At 42.9% G+C, this 23476-nt stretch overlaps 1 protein-coding gene across 7 annotated transcripts in view; it reads left to right on the forward strand.

The window, feature by feature from the left end:
- sh3pxd2aa (SH3 and PX domains 2Aa) overlaps positions 1-23476 on the forward strand; it is a 151797-nt gene that overhangs the window by 94162 nt on the left and 34159 nt on the right. For 2 of the 7 annotated variants that reach the window (XM_039797176.1, XM_039797182.1), the window contains exons 7-8: positions 3117-3161; positions 6843-6971. The exons of 1 other annotated variant lie outside the window; for it this stretch is intronic. In XM_039797176.1, the coding sequence (XP_039653110.1) occupies positions 3117-3161; positions 6843-6971 (174 nt within the window). Of the gene's footprint in view, positions 1-2086; positions 2112-3116; positions 3162-6842; positions 6972-8153; positions 8589-23476 lie in introns of those variants that run through there. 4 more of the 7 variants (XM_039797190.1, XM_039797199.1, XM_039797219.1 and 1 more) reach the window with 3 other exon arrangements.

Below are 23476 nucleotides of genomic sequence, written 5' to 3' on the forward strand. Positions count from 1 at the left end.
TAATTTTAAGACCAAATAATCAGTACAGTACATGATGATGGACATTTCTTGTAGTGTTGTAAAGGACCATTCTTGTTGTTATCAGTAGCCTCGCCCTGTTCCCGTTCCTTTTGATTGTTATTGCCTGTTTCTCGCTGTCTGCAGCCCTAATGCTGGCTCACTTCCAGGACAAGATGACAGCCAGACACTGCATTTTTTATTATTATTTTGGTCCCAAATAAAGCTTCAAATCATGGCCTCCTTGAGACACACCAAAGTAGCTGCACCCCAAGCCTTGGTCCCCACTTCCTCGGCCCCTGTCTCCTCTGAGTCATGGCGTTTAATTTCCTGGTTGGGGGCTAAGATGTTTTTTTTAAGAAGGGGGGTTGGGGAGTCTGGAGTTACTTTACAAGTGGCTGACGCCCATCACAGACATTCCAGGAGGTCCAGATAGAGGGATGGAAGAAATGGAAAAAGATATGAAGAGATGGAGGAAAGGGGATCATAGGGTGGAGTGAGGGATGGGTTTAAATTGAGGGTGTGTGTAATACAGTACCAAAACATTGGCCAGTTACTTGGCCTCAGATGCACTTTATTCTCTTGAAGAAAACACTGAGCTTAAAAACACAGGCCACCACTTGTGTATCATGTGGATCATCCCCAGATGAGTAGGCCCAGCAGTGTTTCCCCTATAATTGCAACGGGATCTCCCCGGTAGGACAGAAAAATCATTTTTTAAAGCTTTAGTGCATAACCTTTTTATATTAAGGAACAGTTGCTGTAGAGTTGCTACAAAGCTAATTTAGGCTATCAGCTCCACAAAACACTCAGTGTGGCTATGTTCAGAAGATTGTTGTCATCCGGCGACTTTCCCGCCCAGAAACTCGAGTGAAGATAATGACCTCTTCTGAAGAGTCCGTCATGTTTTTTGTAATCCTCCGTGTCCTCCTTGGCTACTAGCAGCTGCATGCTTACGGAAGGCTTGTATCATGTGAATGCAACAACAGTGTTGTTGTCATTCCTTAGAATTCCTCATGGGGGGGGGGGGAAACAGAAACTACGACAAATATACATTTAGTTTCCCCTAAATTGATGCCGTGAGTCCATGAACAAGGAAACGCGTCTGTAACAGCAGGACGGTCGAGTGTTTTATCTAAAATGCTGACGTCAGTTAAAAAGGTGAAGTGAAGATTACATTGTCGGTAGCCTAACCGTTACAAACAGGCTCGGTTAGGAGCGACCCGCTAACGTGCTGATGGATTTGGTGTTTTTAGCTGAGCTGGACCAGAGAATATTAGGTTGAAACAGATCTGCGATGCTGTTTTGCCCCCCATTGTTCTCCGTGATGATTGCTGGAAGTGATGTAATGTAGCGTTTTATGTGGAGTGCTCACTGCACGGGACTCTGTTTACAAAAATAGCCTTATAAATGCTATATTGCTTTAGGGCTGAACAATTAATCGCAATTTTTTCGAAATCTCAATCTGGACTAGTGCAATATCCAAATCGCGGGGTGGGGGGGGGAGAGAATATTTGTTAAAGGCTAAATTAGGGGTGGTACGGTTCATGAAAAAACACCCGAACCGCTCGGTTCGCTAGTCTCGGTTCGGAGCATGTGTATACAGCCGTTCGACCCGTCCACACTGTTAAGCTGCACTAACCTCTTACTGCCGTAGTGCCCACTTTATACACCTATGTTAAAACACTTACTGGAAATGACGAGCTGGATGGGCGTGACAAACGCAACCCATGGCAGCTGATTGGACGATCGCGTCACATGGGTCTGGCTGGTCCCAAATTTCAAAACAGACTGTCATGGCGGCTCGTTCAGAATACGATCTCATACTTATATACTGTCTATGATCTCACATTGTACTAAAATAGTTCACCGAAACGTGTTTCTGAAAACATTTTAAGCGAGAAATAGGCCATGCAGTTGCTGAATCTTTCTTCATTTCAGATCGACAAAGGTCAGTTTAAAAGATTTTCGTCAGATTTTGAGAGACACCGAGCCGACCGCTCCTCAAGTGGAGTGGGGTGCCGCTGCAGGTCACGTCACGTCACCTGCAGAAATGTCAAGTGGGAGAGAGACTGACCGGAGCTGGAGGATGCGCCAGCGTCGTTTATAGTCTGGTGTGTGGGAACATTTTGGATTTCATGGTACCTATGATGAAATAAAACAATATATAGAACTGCCACTGTGTGAATGTTTTGTGCAACATGCATATCATATGCTGAAGTATATTCTGGAGTGTTAAAGATTAAAAGAAAAAATAACAAGAACCGTACTGAACCGAAAACCGTGACCCTAAAACCGTGATACAAACCGAACCCGTGGGTTTTGTGAACCGTACCACCCCTAGGCTAAATATGTGTCAAACCATTCTGAATGAAGTATTGTGTTGCTGCAGCCTACAAATCCTATCATACAGACTAAAGAAAAAAATCTTTGTTTGGTACGGATCCATTTTCCTCATATCGTGCAGCCCTAAATTGCTTGTAAGGAAATAACGGGAGTAGCAGGCAAACCAGCTTTAAAATTGAGGTAGTTTCTTTGTAACTAAGTGCTTTGCGGTGGATCCAGTTCTTGCCAATGTAAAGAGGTTCATGTGGATTGAAACCTTGAAAGTGTTCAATCACATGTGTCAAACTCAAGGCCTGCTGGCCAAATCCGGCCCCTCGCAGACTTTGATCCGGCACGCATATCAATTTAGGTTCACAATAAATTTTAGCCCACCTAGTTTATGTCACTTTTTCCGACGTTATTGGCGCTTTTTCCGACGCTTAAGGTGTTTTTTTTTGACGTTTTTGACGGTTATTTCAATGTTTTTGCCAGTTCTATACTTTCGGTTCTTTTCCGACATTTTGGTGCCTTTTCCGATGTTTTTGTCACTTTTTCCCAGTCTGGCCCTTAGAGAAATTGAGTTTGACACCCTTTTGTTAAATTGATCTGCCAGGCTAAAGCAGTCAACATAGGGAAAACACTGCCCAGACTTTGGATCCAGTTGATCTCTGCCTCTTCATCTTTTGTGTTCAGTAGATGTGATAAAGGTGTGCTTTACCATACTGTTGCTTCTGCATGCTGTCCAACTGAATAATCTCTCTCTGCTTCTCTCCTTCCTTCTCTTTCGTCTGCAGTATGGATGTACGGCTTTACAGACAGCCCGAGGAAAGAGGCCTCAGGTAGCCTTGTGTGTCTATGTCAACATGTTGAATATGCATGCACTACTGTGAGAGCGACGTGCCAGCTGCATCTCTTTTTGGGCTTTTCAGTTTGTTTCTGTTCACACTTCAGCTTTCTCCCGACATCTGCTTTGCATGCGCTGTCATCAACCTCCTTCCACCCGTCTGCTCAGATTCAGCCTTTCTTTCTCTGCAGTCTATCCATCCATCTCTGCAGGCCTGGTTGGCCAACAGCAGCTGGGCACAGTGCCAGAGGGCCAGAACATAGTTCTTAGGTTTGCATGTGGCAAAGCGCCCTAGACTGAAATGAGGTGTCAAGTCTGGTTCTTTACATTTGTCTGCAATATGGCTGAAGATCACTCCCTGTGACCTCATTCAACTTTGGGTGTATAGGAGTGATAAGTCAAGAGAGAAGAAGTGGAATCGTAATTGTCGCTATTGCAAATAAACATCCCACGAAATAACCTTTTTACCCCCCTGCACATATAAACACGCATTTTGACACAAATGTATTTACAGATTTGCCCATCTGGTGAACATTTACCGTGTTCTGTGAGACTTTCAACTGTAATTGATGCATTGCTGAAAGACACAGATATGTTGATTCCTTCCATTGGAGGCGATCAGTGTGTCAGTACGAGTTAGGAACAACAGAGACAAATGCCCTTTTAAACGACTAAGTCAATCAAAAAATGTGTAAAGTGTATAGAACGAATCACCGTGACGTCGCGCTACCACAAAAATTGATTCCATTTTCAGCCGTAACTGTAACGTTTGAAGATATTTAGTTAAACACGGAGGTCCGACCTATCTGACGTTTCTGCCTTGCTTATTTTCTGTCCTGTGTTGCTTTGCATCTTTGATAAACCAATTCTAACGTTAGGAACAGCGACATCCCCCCGCCGGTCGGACTGACTGCTAGTTTGGGTGGTGTTATTTTCTTTAGTCTGTGGCCCAACAGGTGAATTAGCTCTCCAACCTAATGTTAGTCAAATTGTTGTGCATTTTAGATAAATGAGATTAGAGTTTATCCTGGGGGAACGTTCAATCCCAAAACGGTGTGCACCGTTTAGCTACGGTTTCCGCGTTGAACGACATGTTTTCTCGGAACGTGCGCGCAACAAGCTTTAAAGGTATGTTTTCTCTCGTTTGGTGGCTGTGTCAGAGATGTCACCCAATCACCAGCAACGTGTATGTAAACTCATGGTAATAAAAAGGCCGCGCGCTCGCGTACACAGCAGGGTGTTCAACGCACCACCGTTTCAGTTTAAATAAACGTTGTCGGGGCTGAACGTGCCCCAGTTGTTCTTCGTTCCTGTTTGCTCAGCGCCGTTAAATTGTATGTATGGGATGCAGGAGTTTTCTACCCGGACGTTATTGTACACACACATTGTGATTGGGTCTAAGGTAGGTACTCGGAGAAATCTACTCCCTCATCTTGTGCAATGACGGTAATGGGAATATTGAAGGCAGAATGTAACAGGTCTTCAGGATTCATGGTATTTCTCAACAAGGAGTGGTTGCCATTACAACAGTATAAAGCATTTAAATAGCTGGATCTGTGCTGCTTTATTACCTCAGGCTGACTTTGATTGCCCCCTCCACATAGGCTGCTTACGTTCTCCGCAATATGTTCCTTTTCTTTATTTTGCCTCCTGGGAGAATGCACGAGAAAGACTGAGATGAAGGCCCAGCCTCGCCCGGTGGGGAACAAAGCTTATGAGCATTCCCCGGTGTTTGCTGCCTGTTTATTTGACTAACAACATGTAGAGATGCTTAATTGTGTTTTAAGCTTACTTTTGATTCTTTCAGGCCTAAATACATGAGTGCACTGCAACCTGTTTCGATCTCATAAACACATTGCAAGGCCACTGAGAAGAAATTATTTACGATTTACTCATCTTGTGAACACTAGACCTCATTTTAGGTCATAGCAAGCGAGATCTTCTCTTCAATCTTGAAGGACAGTGTCGTGTAGCGTGCACAGCTTAACTGGTTCAATACAATTCATGTTCAAGGTCCAATCCCATTTACAAAATGACAAAGAGGCTGACAGCAGAGAGCTCCCCGTCTCGGATGCAGTCCTAAGTGGGAAGATAGAGACTTGCTGACAAAGTATGCTACTTACCTTTCTTCTCAGCAGCAGTAATTAGCCAGCGCTCGTGTTTTTGCTCCACCTGATTTCTGTATTGTGTCATTGCTGGTGCTGACATGCCTTTTCCCTTCATGTATGATGTATACTTCATTTTTATAACATTACATGTAGGAATGCAACTAACGATTATTTTCATTGTCGATTAATCGATTAGTTAAAATGTCATAAAAATGGCAAAATCAGTGAGCTGCCAGTACCTTTTCTGTTATTTTACGGATTTATTTCTTAGATTGTACGTAGCAGGACACTTTGCCTCCGAACTACGGGGCAAAATCACATTCGTGTTGAAGTCCCTGTCACTGCTTACAGTTCCGTCCAGCAAGTCATACGCTTCGGGCCGTGCGAGTGAAACATGAGATGTTATCTATGTTACAGACGTTAAAACCGGAGTTACAAATATTACTGCGTTTCTATGAGTTCTAGGTGATCGTCAAGTGTTATATCTAGGCATTCAAACTCCTGAAAAGGGGGTGTGACAAGTTGCTTGTTGACAATATTATCCCTCACCTTAACCTACCTTAATCATGCTGCAGCTGCCGCACACTAATGTTCTAAGAATCCTTTATTTCAAATAAGAAAATGGCATTCAAAGTTCATAATAACAGCATTTTGATTTTCCCAATATCAATTTTCTGTTTTGGGGAGTAGGAGGAATTCGTTTGATGATCGCTCTGTAGCCAAAAATGCCAATGAGGCCTACAACTCAGGTTCAGATCAGATATCCACCACGTCAACTCAGTAAATGAAAACAAAAAAAAAAGTAAATGAAATCACTGCTGGCACTGAAGAGGTTAAACATCCGATAGAGAAACAGAGTGGCCTAACCCCAACTGAAATGCTTTCTTCTTTTGTTTCACATAAACACGGACCCAGCCTCCTTCCCTGTTTCCCTCTCTCTCTCTAGTCCACTCATATGTTTCTATTTAAGGCCAGCAGTGCCGACTACCATGATTGGTGTGCCCCCCCCTCCCCTCCCCTCCCCCCCCCGACCCGCCGTCCAACGGCTGGCTCCCAAAGGCAGTGGAGGGGAGGCCTTTCCTCTCAACCGCACTGATGATTTTCCACAGGGAAACTTCACCATTCTTCCACTCATTCGCTCCCCAGTCTTCCCCTCCAACCGTTAGCCGCTCTTCTACGTCTCCCTTTTCTTCTTACTTCTCTGTCTTCTTCCTTTTTGGAATCTTAAAAGTTTTAAGTTCAGGCCATGGATCCACTTTAGGCGCGAGATGCAGCCCCTGCAAACACCTTCATCCCGTTCCCTCCTTTTGTTTTGATTCCCTTCCGATGCTCCTCTGTCCGTTGCTGTGGGCCGGGGGTCGACTCAGCTATATGGCCAGACGTTTGGGACTATGCAGCCAAGTCGTGAGCTTGCGTTCTGATTGGTCAGGGAGAAACAGCGGCAGGGAGCGGGGGTTGGCCGATGGCGGCGTACCGGGTGCACAGCGGCAGCAGTGTAGTTGGTTGCAGGGGGCGATCGCGGGGTGCCACGGCGGGCAGGTGGCTGACAGCCTGTTTCTTCCCCTCAGGGATTGACAGCTCGGAGCCCATGGTGCTGGAGCAGTACGTGGCTGTGGCCAACTACGAGAGGCAGGAGAACTCGGAGATCAGCCTCAAGGCCGGCGAGACGGTGGACGTGATTGAGAAGAGTGAAAGTGGTGAGTGGATTCTTGTTTTTGTGCCAAGCATGTCTTTACTGAACTCTGACAGCCATCCACACACGTAGGTCCATAACAGAACAGTATTATTAACGTATGTTGAGTGAAAAGTGAAAAATGATGTTAGAACTGCCTGACATTTGGTTTGTTTCATCCTGTTTGTATCGCCCCCTCTCTGAGTACACATTAGTAGCGTAAACATATTCTTCACATACACAGAGAGGCATGCTCACTCAGCACCTCTCTGTCTCCCTTCTCTTGATTTGACTCCCTCCTTCTCTTACCCCTTTGTCCGCAAGACTCCCCCCTACTCCAGCCTCCCTCCCAACTCCTCTGGTCTCCCTCAGTCTCTCCCTCGGTTTCTCCCCTCTTCTCCCAATCTCCTGATCATCAGCTGGGGCTTGGCACCACCTGGAGGTGCTGTTTGTCTGGCAGAAGTCAGCGTGTGGAGGAAAGGCAGTGTTATGGTTTGCATTTCTGCAATGCAACAAGAATCTCGAGTAAATTCAGAAGGCATTTTTCAGCTTTCTAAAAATGAGAGTTGAGTTGTTTGATTATTTGAACTGGAATAACGCAACATCCAATATGTATACAGAGAACTACAGTGACAATATTTGACAAACAATGCCGATCAACTGAACACCGATAGTATTTGCATCACCAGTAGAGCAGCACTTCACTTGTTAACCTTGCCTTCCCGCTGAAAAAATTCTGTTTAGCAATCGCAGAGCTGGATTTGATTTTCCACGCACGCAGCCACTGACAGCCAGCAGCTTGCATAACTCAAGAGAACTCAGCAGAAAGCTTGGCACAAATAAACCGCGTCCCCATCGTTCCCCCGCTCTTATCTATACACGTATCACGTGTGTGAATTCATTTTCTTTAAGATATCTTGGCTTGCACATCTTTGAGTGATTATGTGTGCCTTAGTGAGACAGTTTCGAAACAGCTTGTAATTTCGCCGTGTCTCTGTATGATTCACATAGCATTTGGTGCATTTCCTTTTTGCCCCCTGTTAGCACAAATGAGATAATTGTTCAATTAAGTTTTGACAGAGTAAAGAAATTGCATGGGAAATGATTTCTTTTGTCGTGTGGCTTTTGGTGAAATTGTACGCGAGAAAGTGGATGCCTTCTCAAGACTGACTTCAAGGACATGTACGTCTTAATTTCCGGCTCTCTTTTCAGATTCGTTTGTGAGGTTTTGAAATGTCAAGGGTTCCTGTTAGCCCTTGACTTGAGGGGAAATTCATTTTTCTCATGCAACTTTGATTACCAGAAACTCTTCGGAGTGAGGTACATGCATCATTGAAGGTTTTGTTTAATGAATATTCATAATTGTGCCTCAGTCATTTTCTTCTTTGATCCCATTTCTCAATATCTGGCCTGACAGCATCTGCTCACCAGACTCATCTGAAAGCTCCATTTTGAATGTGAACATTTAACATTAATCAAAGCACTTACAGCAATATGAGCAACTTCTGAACTCGGAGGAACTTTTGCCACGAGGGGTTCATATGTGCATATGTCGTCATTTACTGGGCCAAAAAAAGTGGAGCAACAGCCATGATGATGATGATGATGACATCACTCGGAGGCCATGCCAAGACAAACACATGTGAGAGCTCGTATAATATCCCACAAACCCCTTCCCGCTTCCAAGGCTTTACTGCAGCCTCCTGTTCTGCTCGTGCTGATTTACTTTGACGTTTTCAATGTAGAGACACTGACAGTTTGGCTGTTAATTACAGCTTTCTTTCTTTTTTTTTCTTTAAACATCCTAGTCAGTATATGAATTCCTTTAATCCTCTCCAAGCAAGACTGAAATTCATATTTTACCTGATTGTTTCTTCAAATGCAGATTTGCAGAACACAGACGGTATCACACATTAATCTGCTGTTCCTTGTTCCAACGTCGAATATTTCAACCAGTTTTTAAGTGTCTACAGGCTTGACCCGATATAATTATGAGTTCAACTTCAGAGTCGGATGTTGTTGTTTTGCCTCTGTGAGAAGTTATTGACCCTGGATGTCGAGACCCAGCTGTTTCACTGTACAGTGTCAAGAAGACCCATTGTCAGTGAAAACTGGTTAAATTATGAGCAGGCGTGGGTGGTTGTGCCGTGTGTGTGTGTGTGTGTGTGTGTGTGTGTGTGTGTGTGTGTGTGTGTGTGTGTGTGTGTGTGTGTGTGTGTGTGTGTTCTGTGTCCAAGTATCCTTGCAGAAGTATCTTTAGGAACTGCTATCTAGTAGAGTGAGATTTATGTAGTACCAGGGTGGGGGTTGGACGGAATCGTCCCTGAGAGAGGAGTAGAGGCCTCGTCTGGGCCACTGTCCTAGTTTTCTCACTTCTGGTTCCTCCTCGGACATGGGAACCATGGAGCGTCTGGAGAGAGGAATGTCCCAGCTGGAAAAAAAATAATTCTGCATATGTGACCAGTTAAATAATATATGTGTAGGACTAAGGACAGGCAAAAATGTCTTGATTCAGAACAAAATTGCGATTGATTCATCTTGTAAACAAACCCTACATGCATAAAATAATATTTGAAACCTGACCTGATCAAAAGCGGTCCAATTTAACCCAAGGACTGAGGAAAGGCAAAAATCCACAGACCTGTGTCAGATACAGAGGTGTCAAAAGTATTCACATTCATTACTCAAGTAGAAGTACAGATACTAGGGTTTGAAAAGACTTCTGTAGAAGTTGAAGTATCAACTCAAGTTTTTTACTTAAGTAAAAGTGTAAAAGTACTGGTTTCAAAACTACTTAAAGTATAAAAGTAAAAGTAATGTAAGGGGGAAAAAATGCTATTAAGGACAAAAGCTTAGCCCACCCCACCTCCACACAAAAAACAGTTTTCTAAAGGCCATAATGACTATAATGTTATATTAAAATCATACCTGCAAACTCAGAAGGGCTGAAAAAGGTGACACATCTCTGAGTCTGTGTTTTTTCAGACAACGGCAGCTACAGTCTGGTGTTACAATCCTCTCCAGTGAAATACAGACACACTTTTACACCGTTTAGCTGTCAGCATTTTAACCATGTTTACTCCAGCTGCTAGCTAACGGTAGGCTAACGTTACCTGCTGTCGAGTGTGGTGTTAACTAGTGTCCCGTGCGGCGATGTCTCAGTTCCCTCTAACGTCCGTTTTTGGAGCATCAGAGAGAAGCGCAGGCATTTAAGTGACACCTAATAAGGCACCGAAATCTGCATTGCTATTCGGTCCGGTAGATAACGGTCGTTTAAGGCACCGGTGCTGCATTAGCACGGGTCTGTGCAGGTGCGATGGATCGCTGCAAACCAAACCAATAGGGTGTTGGAATGGTATATGTTTATACTTCTCATCCAACCACAATCAAATTCACTCTATCTGGATGGCGCGATTTATCTGGATAGATTTTTTTTGTGTGTGTGTGTGTGTTTTTGAACGATGACAATCCGGAATGAAAACAAGCCGAACTGAAATAGGAGTAACGAGGCTATTTTTAAAATGTTAGGAGTAGAAAATACAGATAATTGCGTGAAAATGTAAGGAGTAGAAGTAAAAAGTATGCTGTAAAATAATTACTCCAGTAGATACCCAAAATTTCTACTTAAGTAAGGTAACGAAGTATTTGTACTTCGTTACTTGACACCTCTGGTCAGATTTTACTTTAATTTTAAGATCCCTGTTGGAATACAAGATGGGGGAAAATAGAACAAATCAATTGCTAGTAAAATGTTAAGATGCAGGTTTCTAAAGGCATGTTTAATTGTCTTTTCTTTGATTGATAAGTAAAAAATGTGATTTACCTATCTAAATAGTCCCTTTATGGTCAATCTTATGCATAATGAAGTACAGGTGATTGTTTGACAGGGCCTCATATCCCTTTTGGATTAGGTCTTTTTGTTTCAAATATAAATTTTTACAAGTCTGTTTGTTTACTCACAAGTTCAATCACAAGTTTGTTCTGGATTATGACCTTTACTGTAAGGCTTGACTTATTTTACAAGGAAAGTAAGCATGGACACTAGGGCTGGGCGATATGGAGAAAATCAAATATCACGATACCTCAACGATATTGTAGTGTTGAGTATTGGTGCTTTCACAAAATATTTACACAATGAGATTTTTGATAAATATGATAAATAATCATATGTGGATATAATGACTAAGTGGGTAAAGGCAAATAATAGAACAGCTACAACAGTCTGGTAATTTCAGAAAATGACATCACTTTACTGTAATGCAGCCTTTAAAACCAGGGAAAGACAACACTTATGCCATATTACGATACTACGATATCCAAAATCTAAGACGATATCTAGTCTCATATCACAATATTGATATAATATCGATATATTGCCCAGCTCTAATGGACACTAGTGGGTGTAGCCTGGCTCCGCCCTCCTACGTACTTCCGCTCAATTTTCATTTCCCTTCAGTACTCCGTCTGGGTTTGCTGTATATTCTTGGGTTTTCTCCGGCCAAATATATGGCGGTCCAATCAGTGAACAGAGGGAGTGGCTGAGAACGATGACGTTGAGGACATGCGCTAGAAAGATGGGAGCGAAGACATTCGGTCCGTTGTGGCAACGCTGCCAAATATCCAGAAGTTAAAGCCCAATCAAGAACAATATTTGCTGAGTTGTGTTGGTGGCCATGATGTTGTGGCCCTCCTCCCCACGGGGTTCGGGAAAAGTTAGATTTTCCAGCTCGCTCCGTTAGTGGTGAAGGAGTTGGCTAAGGCTAATGCTAGCAATTCTAATGCTAAATATAAGCCAATAGTTGTCGGTCTCCCCTCTTGTTGCACATGGGCATGACATACGTCACGACCAAACGTTAGCGATTGGTTATGGCAGATCCAGAGTGGCTCTGGGCAGGTCCAGATAGTTTTAAACTTCAACAGAGTACCCGCCTTCAAGGAAGTTAACACTTGTCGTTTCCACTGCCTTTGTTGCATGTAATCTCTCCCTTTCTCCATCCATTTTCTTTTAGCTCTCTATTGTCTACTATTTAATGAAGGCACAGCGCCCAAACAAATACTTGATGTTAATCATACACGTTTTCTCCCTCACTTTCTGATATCATCTCAGAGAATGAATTGTAAATTTAAGCAACTACCCTTTCACTCCACAGTGACAGGAGAGGGGTGGGGGGGATACCCTTTTTTTCCTTGTTTCATCAGCCAAGACTAATGGATCTGCCAGGAGGACCTAGACACTAAACTGCAAACAGGATCCTTTGAGTTAGTGTACCGCCCAAGCCACAACACCACCCGGAGAAGCCATTTGCCCAAATGTCTTGGCCCTCCTTGCTGCCAAGTTTCAGGGGCATTTTGTCACAGTGGATTTAAATAGATTAAACAGATTGGTTTACCCCTCTCTGGACTTGACTCTACACCTCACATAGAGTACGACCTCCTGTTGTGTTACCAGATAATACTCATCCTTTATTTCGGAAAGCAAAAAACAGTTCTGTTTTTGTGGACTTCAGTGAGACATTGCTATGGCCTACATGTAAACATAACAGACATCTCTCAGTTATGTGGTGTTGCGTGTCAGTAGTCTGAGGGAGACCAATGCCAGGGGTTTTGGCAACATTTTACCACCACACCTTTCCCAGTCCCCAGGAGATCTGGTGAGGCTGGCAGCACTCGGTCCAACCCATAAAACATTTCCAAAGGTTTGCCCTGTGCTTTGCTTGTTCTAGCTTGTTCCCTTTGCAGATTAGTTTCATAAGGAGAAAGCCTTGAGCTAAAATATAGCATCAGAACCTCACATTGCATTAGGTAATTTGCACTACAAGCTCCAGTTGGCTTAGAGTAAGCCTTACCTTAAGGCTATGAAATAATTACAGCGTTTGTAGTGGCTGGAAAATGTCAAGAAATCCCTCTCTATTGATGAGTTTAGTTTTTCTATAATTACCAATATATTAGACTACCTACCCCTAAAGGCTCTACCCCATGTGTTAAGAAAATTTAGTCTGAAGCTTACATAGAAACTTGCTTTTAAGGTTTGATGCAAAGCTCGTTATTATGATCATTCTCTAACAATGCCCATCGTAAGTTAATATATTCAATTTACTATGATATAAAATAGAAAACAGCCAACACTAATCCATTAATCAACTAATTGTTTCAGAACCACACCAATAGCCCAATTGAGACTACAACAAAGTTACAATAAATGCATCTGATACTGGCACTCAGAGAGCTTAGACCTCTGCCAAAGTCATGCCCTATCTCGCAATCCCAACGAAAGTGTATATGCCTGTGATTCGGATCCGCTGCAAAATATAATGGGTTCCTTCTTGGCCAATGTTACACCCTTCCACCAGGTTTTAATGAAAATCAGGCCAGTAATTTTTATGTAATCCTGCTGACAGACAGACAAAAAAACAAACCAACAAACAAACTGAACCGTTAACATTACCTCCTTGGCAGAGGTAATCAAGCTCAAAAACTCTTAGCTGCAGAATTCATTTTATTAAAATATATAAGTGGACTGTCAAAAACCATAAAACAACATTGCCAAAATGTGAAGGGATGCATTATTTCCATTTGAGTCTTCTCTGGAGGGAGCTTGGCATATCCTTTGCCTTAGGCTGTCAAATGTAGCCTATGTATTTAATCAAGGTGTACTGAGGGCTAGCTTAAAGGATGTTCTGGATTAGAGAAGGCTGTTTTGGACAGAATTCAAATGGGAGGCTGAAGCATTAGCATTGCCTCCAGGCTGTAAAACAGACAGCCAGCATCAATCAGGGTGGTACGTCCTGAGCGCAGAGGTGAGAAGCCTAGTATCATTCTCACACTTTTCTATCTTAACCATGTTAGCTAGCTTCATCCTTAGACAGTGAAGTTTTAAACTGCTTCAGCCACATAATTCTGAAGTTGAGCTCAGACAATCTGGGGATAGCAAAGGCTCAGAGGAGTCTACTTTAAGCTGACCAGGGAGCCACCTTCAGGGCTCAGGTTTAAAAACATGTTAAAAAAAAGCATGTTTCAATGATCACAGAGATGTGTACAGATACTGGCTGCTGAATGCTCTGCATTTCTTCTTTAAAGGTCCCATGGCATGAAAATGTCACTTTATGAGTTTTTTTTAACATTAATATGCGTTCCCCTAGCCTGCCTATGGTCCCCCAGTGGCTAGAAATGGCGATAGGTGTAAACCGAGCCCTGGGTATCCTGCTCTGCCTTTGAGAAAATGAAAGCTCAGATGGGCCGATCTGGAATCTTCTCCTTATGAGGTCATAAGGAGCAAGGTTACCTCCCCTTTCTCTGCTTTGCCCGCCCAGAGAATTTGGCCCACCCATGAGAGAGAGAGAGAGACATCATGGCTTTCAAACAAGCGAAGCATTGCAGTTGGTCAAGGCCACAGACCCCACCTTGCCCCCCCCTCCTCCTCAATAGCTACAGACACAGAAATGGCACATCCTAAGGAAAGCTCATTGTGGGACTGGCTCTAGTGGCTGGAATTCTGCACCAAGGCTGAATTTCGGGAAAGAGACTTCAGATACAGTATTAGAGGACCACTAAGGTCTATATAAAAGCATCCAAAGAGCACCATATCATGGGACCTTTAATAAGCATGATGCTAGTGTTAGCACAGAGGGGTTTGTGTGTGTATGTGTCACGGGAGGTTTTAGCTAGATGGTGGTAGCACATGCTAATACACACACACATACAACATATGGAGGATGAATGCAGAGGTTTAGCCCACTGAACGTGATGTGTAGTCAACGCTGGTTATTGAAAGCCCCACCACCGGCTATCCCCTTTCACTTGTAACAAGTCTGGCTCAGTAACAAGACCCCCGTGTTTTATTAAAAAACTTCAACCAGGTAACATGAGCTTCAAACTGGGATGTAATGCTTCCATCTTACAGTGTCAATAAATACCAGAACCTTGAAATCAGCACTGACTTTTTAGGAAGAAACAGCATGGAAGGGGTTGGGTTCCCCCTCATATATCCTATTTTTAACTTAAGACAAGCTTTGAAGTGTCATAAAATGGTATTCCACCAAAAAATCCAATATTCTGGATGTAAAACACTCACCCCCTATGCTTGAGAGGTCGTGTGTAAAAAAGTTTTTTCTCTTCACGGTGAAGGGCAGTTAAAGTGGATTCCAATAGTGACACTTATTCATAGCAGAACCGTGTTTTAGTCTATTCAAACTTCCCATATGGTAGAAAAATGTGTGGTGCCCAGTTTCTTGAAGCATATCTCCCCATTGTTAATTGGCATTTAAAGGTTATGTTGATAACCTTAAGGTTTTTTCATCACAGGAGGAAACATGGGAGTCTCCTAGATAACTTGGCCATACTGTAGTTAAAGGGTAACTACCGTTTTTTTTTTTTCCCCAATCTGGGCCCTATCTCTTATGTTTTTGTGACTGATAGGAACAACAATTTTTTGAAATTGGTCCAGCATTAAGCGTGAACGCTGTAAACAGTAGCCACGGACCGGGCTGCAATATAACCCTATATTGGGCAAATGTTCAGCGTCAGTTTGGTCCACTAAAAGAGTCTTTTTTGCCACTAAATTGCTCAGATTATTATTTTAAGTGTCTGACAACATTATGTAAAGGATCCCTTCAGAGATAGACCTTTAAAACCTCTTTGAGACCTTTCTGTTTAACCAGAAACAGTTCTGAGGGCTAGCGCTAAACCCACCAGACAGAAAAAAGCAATACTTTTAGCGTGTATAGAGCCAACATGTTTTCACATGTAAATCGGTAAACTATGTGTTTATTTCAACCAAAACTAGAGTTGTGATAGCTGGAAAAGTGGACCCAAAATGGCTTTTCATAGTTTTACTTAGTTTCTGTCGTCTTTACTGTAAATAAAGTGTATTTTACGATGCTAAAATTACTGTTTATTTACATGGAGGGTTTAGCGAACACAATTTCGCGGATGTTTTAAAAAAAGGATCTTACTCTTTAACAGAAAGGTCGACCTCATTAGAAATCCTTTCCATAATGTTATCAGACACTTAGAATAGTAATCTGAGCCTGTCAGTGGCAAAATGAGCACTTTTGTCAAAGTAAATACATGCTACACAATTAATTGCCCTATTAACTTACATTGTAGCTTGTTTCGCCGCTGCCCGACTGCAGTGAGCTCGCTTAATACTGGGCCAATGTCAAAGATTTTTGTTCGCATCAGTCACTTAGACACAAAAACATAGGAAAGTAGGGTCTATTGTTCCATCAATCAACTCAACAAAAAAGTGCAAGGCATGTACATTTCCCTGAGATACCTAATCCATCTTCTCATCCCTACTTATTAGAGCTGTCAGTCTTCCTCTATAATACTATTCAAGTTTCATTTGTCATTTTTTAAATATTCAAATAATATTCAAATATTTATTGCTCAAATGCAGCCTGTTATTATAATTATTTACTACACTACTCAGGCTTATGCATTGTCAATGCCACTAATAGCATGTGGTTGTTCTGCCACTCCCCCTGTAATAACGTTACTCGGTACGTAACATTAGCCTTGTGATCCCGCTAAGGCCGGCTGCACACTGGCTGCCTGGCGTGAGCGTGTCCGCTGCGTGGCGTGTCCGTTTTTATTTCAGCTCCCATGTTAACAGGTTAGAGCTTGCACACTACCAGCGTGACACGCACGTCTCAGATGTGGCTCGAGCTTGAGAAATAGGACCGACGCCTATTTTTCACGCGTTCAAGGTTTTCCAGGCAAAATATAATACGAAAATGTATTAGTGTCAAAATGACATATAAACATGTCATTTTGACACTAATACATTTAATAAATGACATTTTGATGTTTGAAAGTCCCATGGTTTTGACATAAATGCAGATATAAATGTAACTTAAAAAATAATAAATAATGATCGATTTTCAAATATTGCACCTGTCAATACAGAACGAGATATTGGCCCAATCCCAAAGTCCGGACTCACAGACTCACGGACTTTGGTGCGCGTTCTCGCGAAATTCATAAGGGCTTAGGGTTGTCCCAATGTGGAATTTCAAAGGGCGTGAGGGTTTGAGTACACACTTACCGAGCCCTTTCCGTGAGTCTGCATCGATGCAGACTTCACCAAAGGGAATTACCCACAGTTCAAAGCGTTGTGACATTTACCGCGGAGACGATTGGGAAATCCGGAAGTTACGAAGGTAAACAACAGCACGACACACGACCACAGAACGGACCAACCTGTTGTCCAGCTTGTAAAACAAGAGTTTGGAATCAGGTAGCCGTCTCCTGGGCCTTGGCCGTGTGGAAAGCAACAAAGTTAAAATGAAAATTCCCAAACCGGCAAGTGTCAGCAACATCTTTGTTATTAAACGTCGCCAAGGTAACATGTGATCTCGTGAAGTGCTGTCCCGATCCCATTTCTACCTATCTGAGCCCATGTGGCCTCACACACTCACTCACTTAGTACCTGAGATCAATTAAGTCTGTGAGTCCTTAGTCCTTAGTCCTCAGGGCTCACTTTGGGATTGAGCCAATCTGTAGCCTATTTTGCCATCGACACTGCCGACGTTGTCTTTGCTGTAATCAAATCAGTATAAATTTATGTTTATCAATGGGAAACATGTGTACAGACAAGGCTAGCAGCAGCAGCAGCGCCGCATCAGACACGTTTCTGGTGTGCAAAGACATAGAAAACGCCACGCAACAGAAACGCCAAGCTCACGCCGCGCAGCCATTGTGCAGCCGGCCTAACTCATTGTTCATCAGACGTGACAAGACAAAAGCATTTCGTTTTCACATCGGGTAGGCAGTGAGAAGTGGGAGATTAGCCAACATATTTATAATTTTTTTTTTTACATTTGAATAGTAATTCCAGCATTCGAATAGTACTGATTTATTTTATTTACACACACACACACACACACACACACACACACACACACACACACACACACACACACACACACACACACACACGCATGCACACACGGACACAGACACACTCGGACACAGACACACACACACACACGGACACAGACACACACACACACACAGACACTCGGACACCCACACACACACACTCACACACACATGCACACCCAGACACAGAAACACACACACAGACACTCGGGGACACACACACACGGACGTGACAAGACAAAAGCATTTCGTTTTCACATCGGGTAGGCAGTGAGAAGTGGGAGATTAGCCAACATATTTATAATTTTTTTTTTTACATTTGAATAGTAATTCCAGCATTCGAATAGTACTGATTTATTTTATTTACACACACACACACACACACACACACACACACACACACACACACACACACACACACACACACACAGTGATTTCAACCTGTTAAAACAACAGTCCACCCCTGCGTTTATTTATTTATTTATTTATATTTGACTTTCGGAATTACTTCCTGTTACTTATAGACTTTGTGTGGACTATCAGTGTAAGGGATTTCTTCTTTGGAAGTACCTCGCTGATGAGTTATGGGATATTTAAAGGGAAGCAAAACCAATGGGCAAAGGCAACTTTATTGTAAAAAAAAAAAAAAGCTGTTGTAATCGCAGGGGATTGTATCTGTTATTTAAGGATTCAGTCACTTCGCAACAATTTTATCTAAGTCAGAAAAGCATTTGTTGCCGTTTAAGCCCATGAATGTAGCTGGTGTAGTCCATTTTAAAGATAATACTATGGCTGATTTCACAGCTGCTTTTAGACAGCAACATTGTTGTGCTGCTATTTTAGCCATATTCTTTGAATCTCCCATTCTGCTTACTCTGCAGAAAGATAAGACGGCAATTCAAAATGTTCCCCCACGAAAAGCAGCTCTGCTTCCCAGTGCTCGCTGCTCTCCAGGGGATCTGTTCCTAATTAGAAGCCGAGAGGAGGACACAAGAATGACTTGTGGGTTCCCCCTGAATGTCTCATTTCTAACAGACTGTCAAGGCTATCTGATGACACTCTTGATGCTCCTTAAACGAGAAACCGAAAGGAAAGTGTGCACTGTTGTTTTTGGACGGGGAATTAGTGCAGAATACTACGGCTTTGATGCCCCAGCCAAACATCTGCTGGATCTCCCTCTTTTGTCTTCTTCCTTTCTAACTTTCCCCATACCACTATTTTAATCTCCCCCTCACTATGTTGCTCTCTTCCTGACTGCTTTCCTTTCTTTCGACCTTACTTTTCGGATCCTGCGTCACCTAATGGATCTCCCATTGCTCCGAACCTCTCCCACGGTGACCAGGCCTGTGACGGCCAATGATAATCTTGCTCTGCTGAGTTGTTGTTACCGCTGTATTCACCCTGACCTCCACTTTGCCTCCGCAGGAGAAAGCAGCCAATTATAGCCTGCCAAGACATGGTGTAGCTAGAAACTCCAATTAGAGCTGTAAGAAATGCCAATTACAGCCCCTCTACTGTCTTCCATATTCATATTGTGTGCTGTGTGCTGTGTGTGTGTGTGTGTGTGTGTGTTTGTGTGTGTGTGTGTGTGTGTGTGTGTGTGTGTGTGTGTGTGTGTGTGTGTGTGTGTGTGTGTGTGTGTGTGTTAGTGCGTGCATGTGGGAGACAGCAGGTGTTGCCGCATAACCTTTCTGAATATTAGTCATTAGTTGTTGAGTGCCTCATAAATCCTCCAGAACAGTTGGGTCTGTTATGTCAGACAAACTAGCAAGAGAATGTAAATCAATTTAGAAAAAAATCAACAACACAGTTGTTGGATCTGTTCTATTTTAGTGTGTGCTTTAGGTAAAGAAGTAGGCTGGCGTTTCACTTCACCAAGTACCTCGACATTAATAAAAGAATAAAAAAAAAAAAGACCTGACACCTAACAGGAAATAAGAACTCATGTTCTCATCCAACCAGCCAATAGCACGCTTTATAGCTCAGGTTCAAGTCCATAGGACTCTTGGATTGCTTTGCTCATCGGTGTGACTCACTCAAACACACACACACACACACACACACACACACACATACACACACACACACACACTGTGATTTCAACCTGTTAAAACCACAGTCCACCCCTGCGTTCTGCTGTACAGATGGCTCTACAGTATGCACTTCATTACCTGAACACCTTTTTTATTCGTCCTGTTCTTCATTTTCACAGCTGCCACTGCTGCCGAACCCCACCAAATGGCTTCAGCCAGCGTGATTTGTGTTTTTCCACACAGGCCGTGTACATGTACATGCACTTATTTATCATGTCTCAGAGGAAAGCTGATATGTTTTGTCTCATTTAAGTAGGGTCTTTGATCACAACTTCAACCCCTTCTAGGGTGCACTTTGGCTTTATTTGAAGCCACACTGAACTCCATATTAGGCAAGGATATCATAACACATTTGTTTTTCATCCATTTGTTGGAAGTTAACATTTGAAGTCTTAATTTCCCAGACCTTTTATCACGACAAACTGTAGTTTCACCATGTGCAGAATGGACAACAGAGGTGGAAAAAATAATCGATTCTTAGATGCATCACGATTCTCTCTAGAACGATCCAATGCTAGATTCTGATAAGTTAATAATCAAAAAAAATTATTATTTAAAAGTACAGATCAGAAAACAGAGTGACTGAAAGAGGATGGGATAATGGACAACAACACATGATCTAATAAGACATACATAAAATAATCAGGCAAAACACATATAGGCTGTTCATCTACTTTATCACATTACATCTGACCACCTCATGTTTCATGTTCTAAGAAGCCAATTATCCACCTTAAAACGTGACTGAGCCTCTGACATGGAAGATTACTGTGAGAGAAGGTGGCTTTCACAAGCATGTTTAAGGCTTAAGCACGGAATGACTACAAAACAAAAACCTCAATAGACAAAACATTTCATTAAAACTTGTGTGTGAAAAATATGTCAAAATCTAAGCTTTGTCTAGGAAGTGATTAGCTAACTCTGAGTAGCAAACTCAGATGTATATGTATATTTTTTTAAATCACGCATGGAAATGTACATAAAAAATCGATAATCGGTTTAGAATTGAATCGTTGGCCTCTGAATCGAATCGTGAGGTGCCAAGAGATTCCCACCCCTAATGGACAACATACGAGCGATTTTGTTTTTCTTCAAGCAAGGACTGAAATCAACCAATGTAAATGTCCTCAGGCTGAAAGGCAGTATTTAAAGATATTAATATTGCGCTCAGCAAAGTTCAGGGCAATGTGACTGTCAGATCAAGAGAGAAACGTGAACAAAGTCCAAAATGGAAAGGTTGGATTGTCTGGAAAGCATGAATGTGCACAAGCTGAAACTTTGGTCCTATCTTGGTGTCACATGAAAAGTCCCAATGTCACCAAAAACATCAGGATTCATTCTCTGGGTGGATGGATTCAGGCGGAAAACAGCATTCTGTTAAAAACCCACAAAGGGTTGCGTTGGTTTGGGTGTGTTGCTTTATCTAACAGTAAGATGATGAAATACGATCCAGGAAGGCAGATTTTAGCGGTAGATCAACGAGTGTGAAGGGTTATCACTTATCAGATGCCAAAACACTGCACAGCAGTTAAAATGGAATGAGGAATAACTTGACAGCGTAAACCAGGATTTATCCCTTTCACGTTACAAACTAATGTGCTAACAATGTGCAATTGCATGCACTTGACTGGCTAGCTCAGTGGGTTGCCGGATGATGTTGCATTGCGTTGCAGCAATAGTTGAGCCAGGGTCAACGTTTTAGTGGACCAGTCCTGTTTGTTTTGCCAGAGTCTTCTGTGTTTGCCACCCCAATTCAATGCAGTGGTCTTATTGAAAAGAACGAGGAGAGTGCATTTTTTCACTAACTCCTCTAACCCGGATTTCCCACTGGGCATGTCTGTGCTGCGTTCCGGTTTTGTCCCATCCTCCGCCACGAGCCATACCACACCAGGAGCGTGTCAGAAGCGGAGCCTCTTGCTGCCCGACTCGCAGATGTTATTATCCCTACAAGTACTTGAAAGAACAATCATGTGTTTATTAAGCTAGTGTCTACCATCCACTCCAAGCACTCCTGCAAGTAAACTCCATGCCTTCTCTTTTCTGGCGTTGTCCTTATAAAAGGGATCTGTGGTGTCGTATTATTTTTTTTCCACCTTCAAGATGAATCTCTGGCCGTCCACTGTGTTGTAAAGGAGACATACAGTATACGATATTGGGTGTTGTCTTTTGGTAAATTGACGGGATGCTTTCGATGTTTCACTTCCTGCCCGGCTGTTCAACCTTTCTGAACGCAGCCCACAACACACCCGGTGGAAAATAGGGGTAATAGAGCACAACAGTGTGGTCCCAAAAAAAATCCCATTGATTTTCTCCATAAGGATTTTATTTATTAGCCATAATGATGATTTGAGCCTGAATCAGAGGAAGAATCTGATGTAGAGGAGCAACCAGTCGCCGCTAGATTGGAAATGACTACTTCAGAGTGGTAAGTTTTGTCATTTAGCATTTACTTGCACCACGACCACGACCAGCAGCTCGTGGTGCTCTGTACCCAGCGCACAGTCACCTTTTCTGGGGTAACTAGACCACCAACTACCGCACACCTGACGGAGCTCCATGACCGGCAGCTCGCGGTGCTCTGTACCCAACGCAAAGTCACCTTTTCTTGGGTAACTAGACCACCAACTACCGCTGACCTGACGGAGCTCCACGACCGGCAGCTCATGGTGTAACCAGCGCACAGTCACCTATGCTGGGGTAACTGGACCACCAACTACTGCCGACCTGGAGCACCATGACCGGCAGCTCGCGATGAAATGTGAAAAGTGTCAGCATTCCCTGTACAACCTGGAACACTGCATTTACGACCATGGTTCATTTTCAATATCCTTGAAAAACTTCCAAACGTTCTTCTTTGTAATTCCCGTGGAAGTACACAGAGCAGCGCGCAGCAAACCTAGTGTCTGAGATCTACGCTGGTCTGTATGTAAATTTTGGGGCAGACCAGAGCCAAATAAGGTACAGCCACCGAGTTGACGTCAACTATTAGCTTCATTGGGATTCGCCCGCTTTCAGCGGCAGTTTCAATTGTGAGATTTGCATAGGAGAGAGGTGTCAGTGGGACTTTTAGGTTCTGTGTATGCCTATTTTACCCACCAAACTGTGGTTACTCAAAGCTGGTTGGCTTGGTTTCAGGCTTAAAACTATTTATATAAGCATTTAATGAAACATAAATGGAGATCACTTCCGGGGCCAGAGCCGTTCAAAAACTGTTGAGCTCTGCATCGGTCTCAAGACTGCCTTACTCACTGGATCATGAAGCGTACACTAGCCATTAGGCATTGCCATTTACGGGACAAAAATGAACAAACGGTTACTGTCCATAGTCACTCTTTTTGCAAGTGAGCATATACTGTGCACCCTTACAGTATTTCACCCGCTACGCCCTCACTGAACTTCACCGGTCAGTTTATGCATTATTCCACGGATATGCTGAGCCAAGTTATGCTTTGCTTTAATTGACTCTGAGTAATTTTTCTCCATCTGGCTGCCAATCTTTGGCCCAGATCTCCTCCTACGGGACAGATTTTCTGTGAAAACTGTAATCTGACTACAG

Source organism: Perca fluviatilis, chromosome 1, assembly GCF_010015445.1.
Source record: "Perca fluviatilis chromosome 1, GENO_Pfluv_1.0, whole genome shotgun sequence".
Lineage (NCBI taxonomy): Eukaryota > Metazoa > Chordata > Actinopteri > Perciformes > Percidae > Perca > Perca fluviatilis.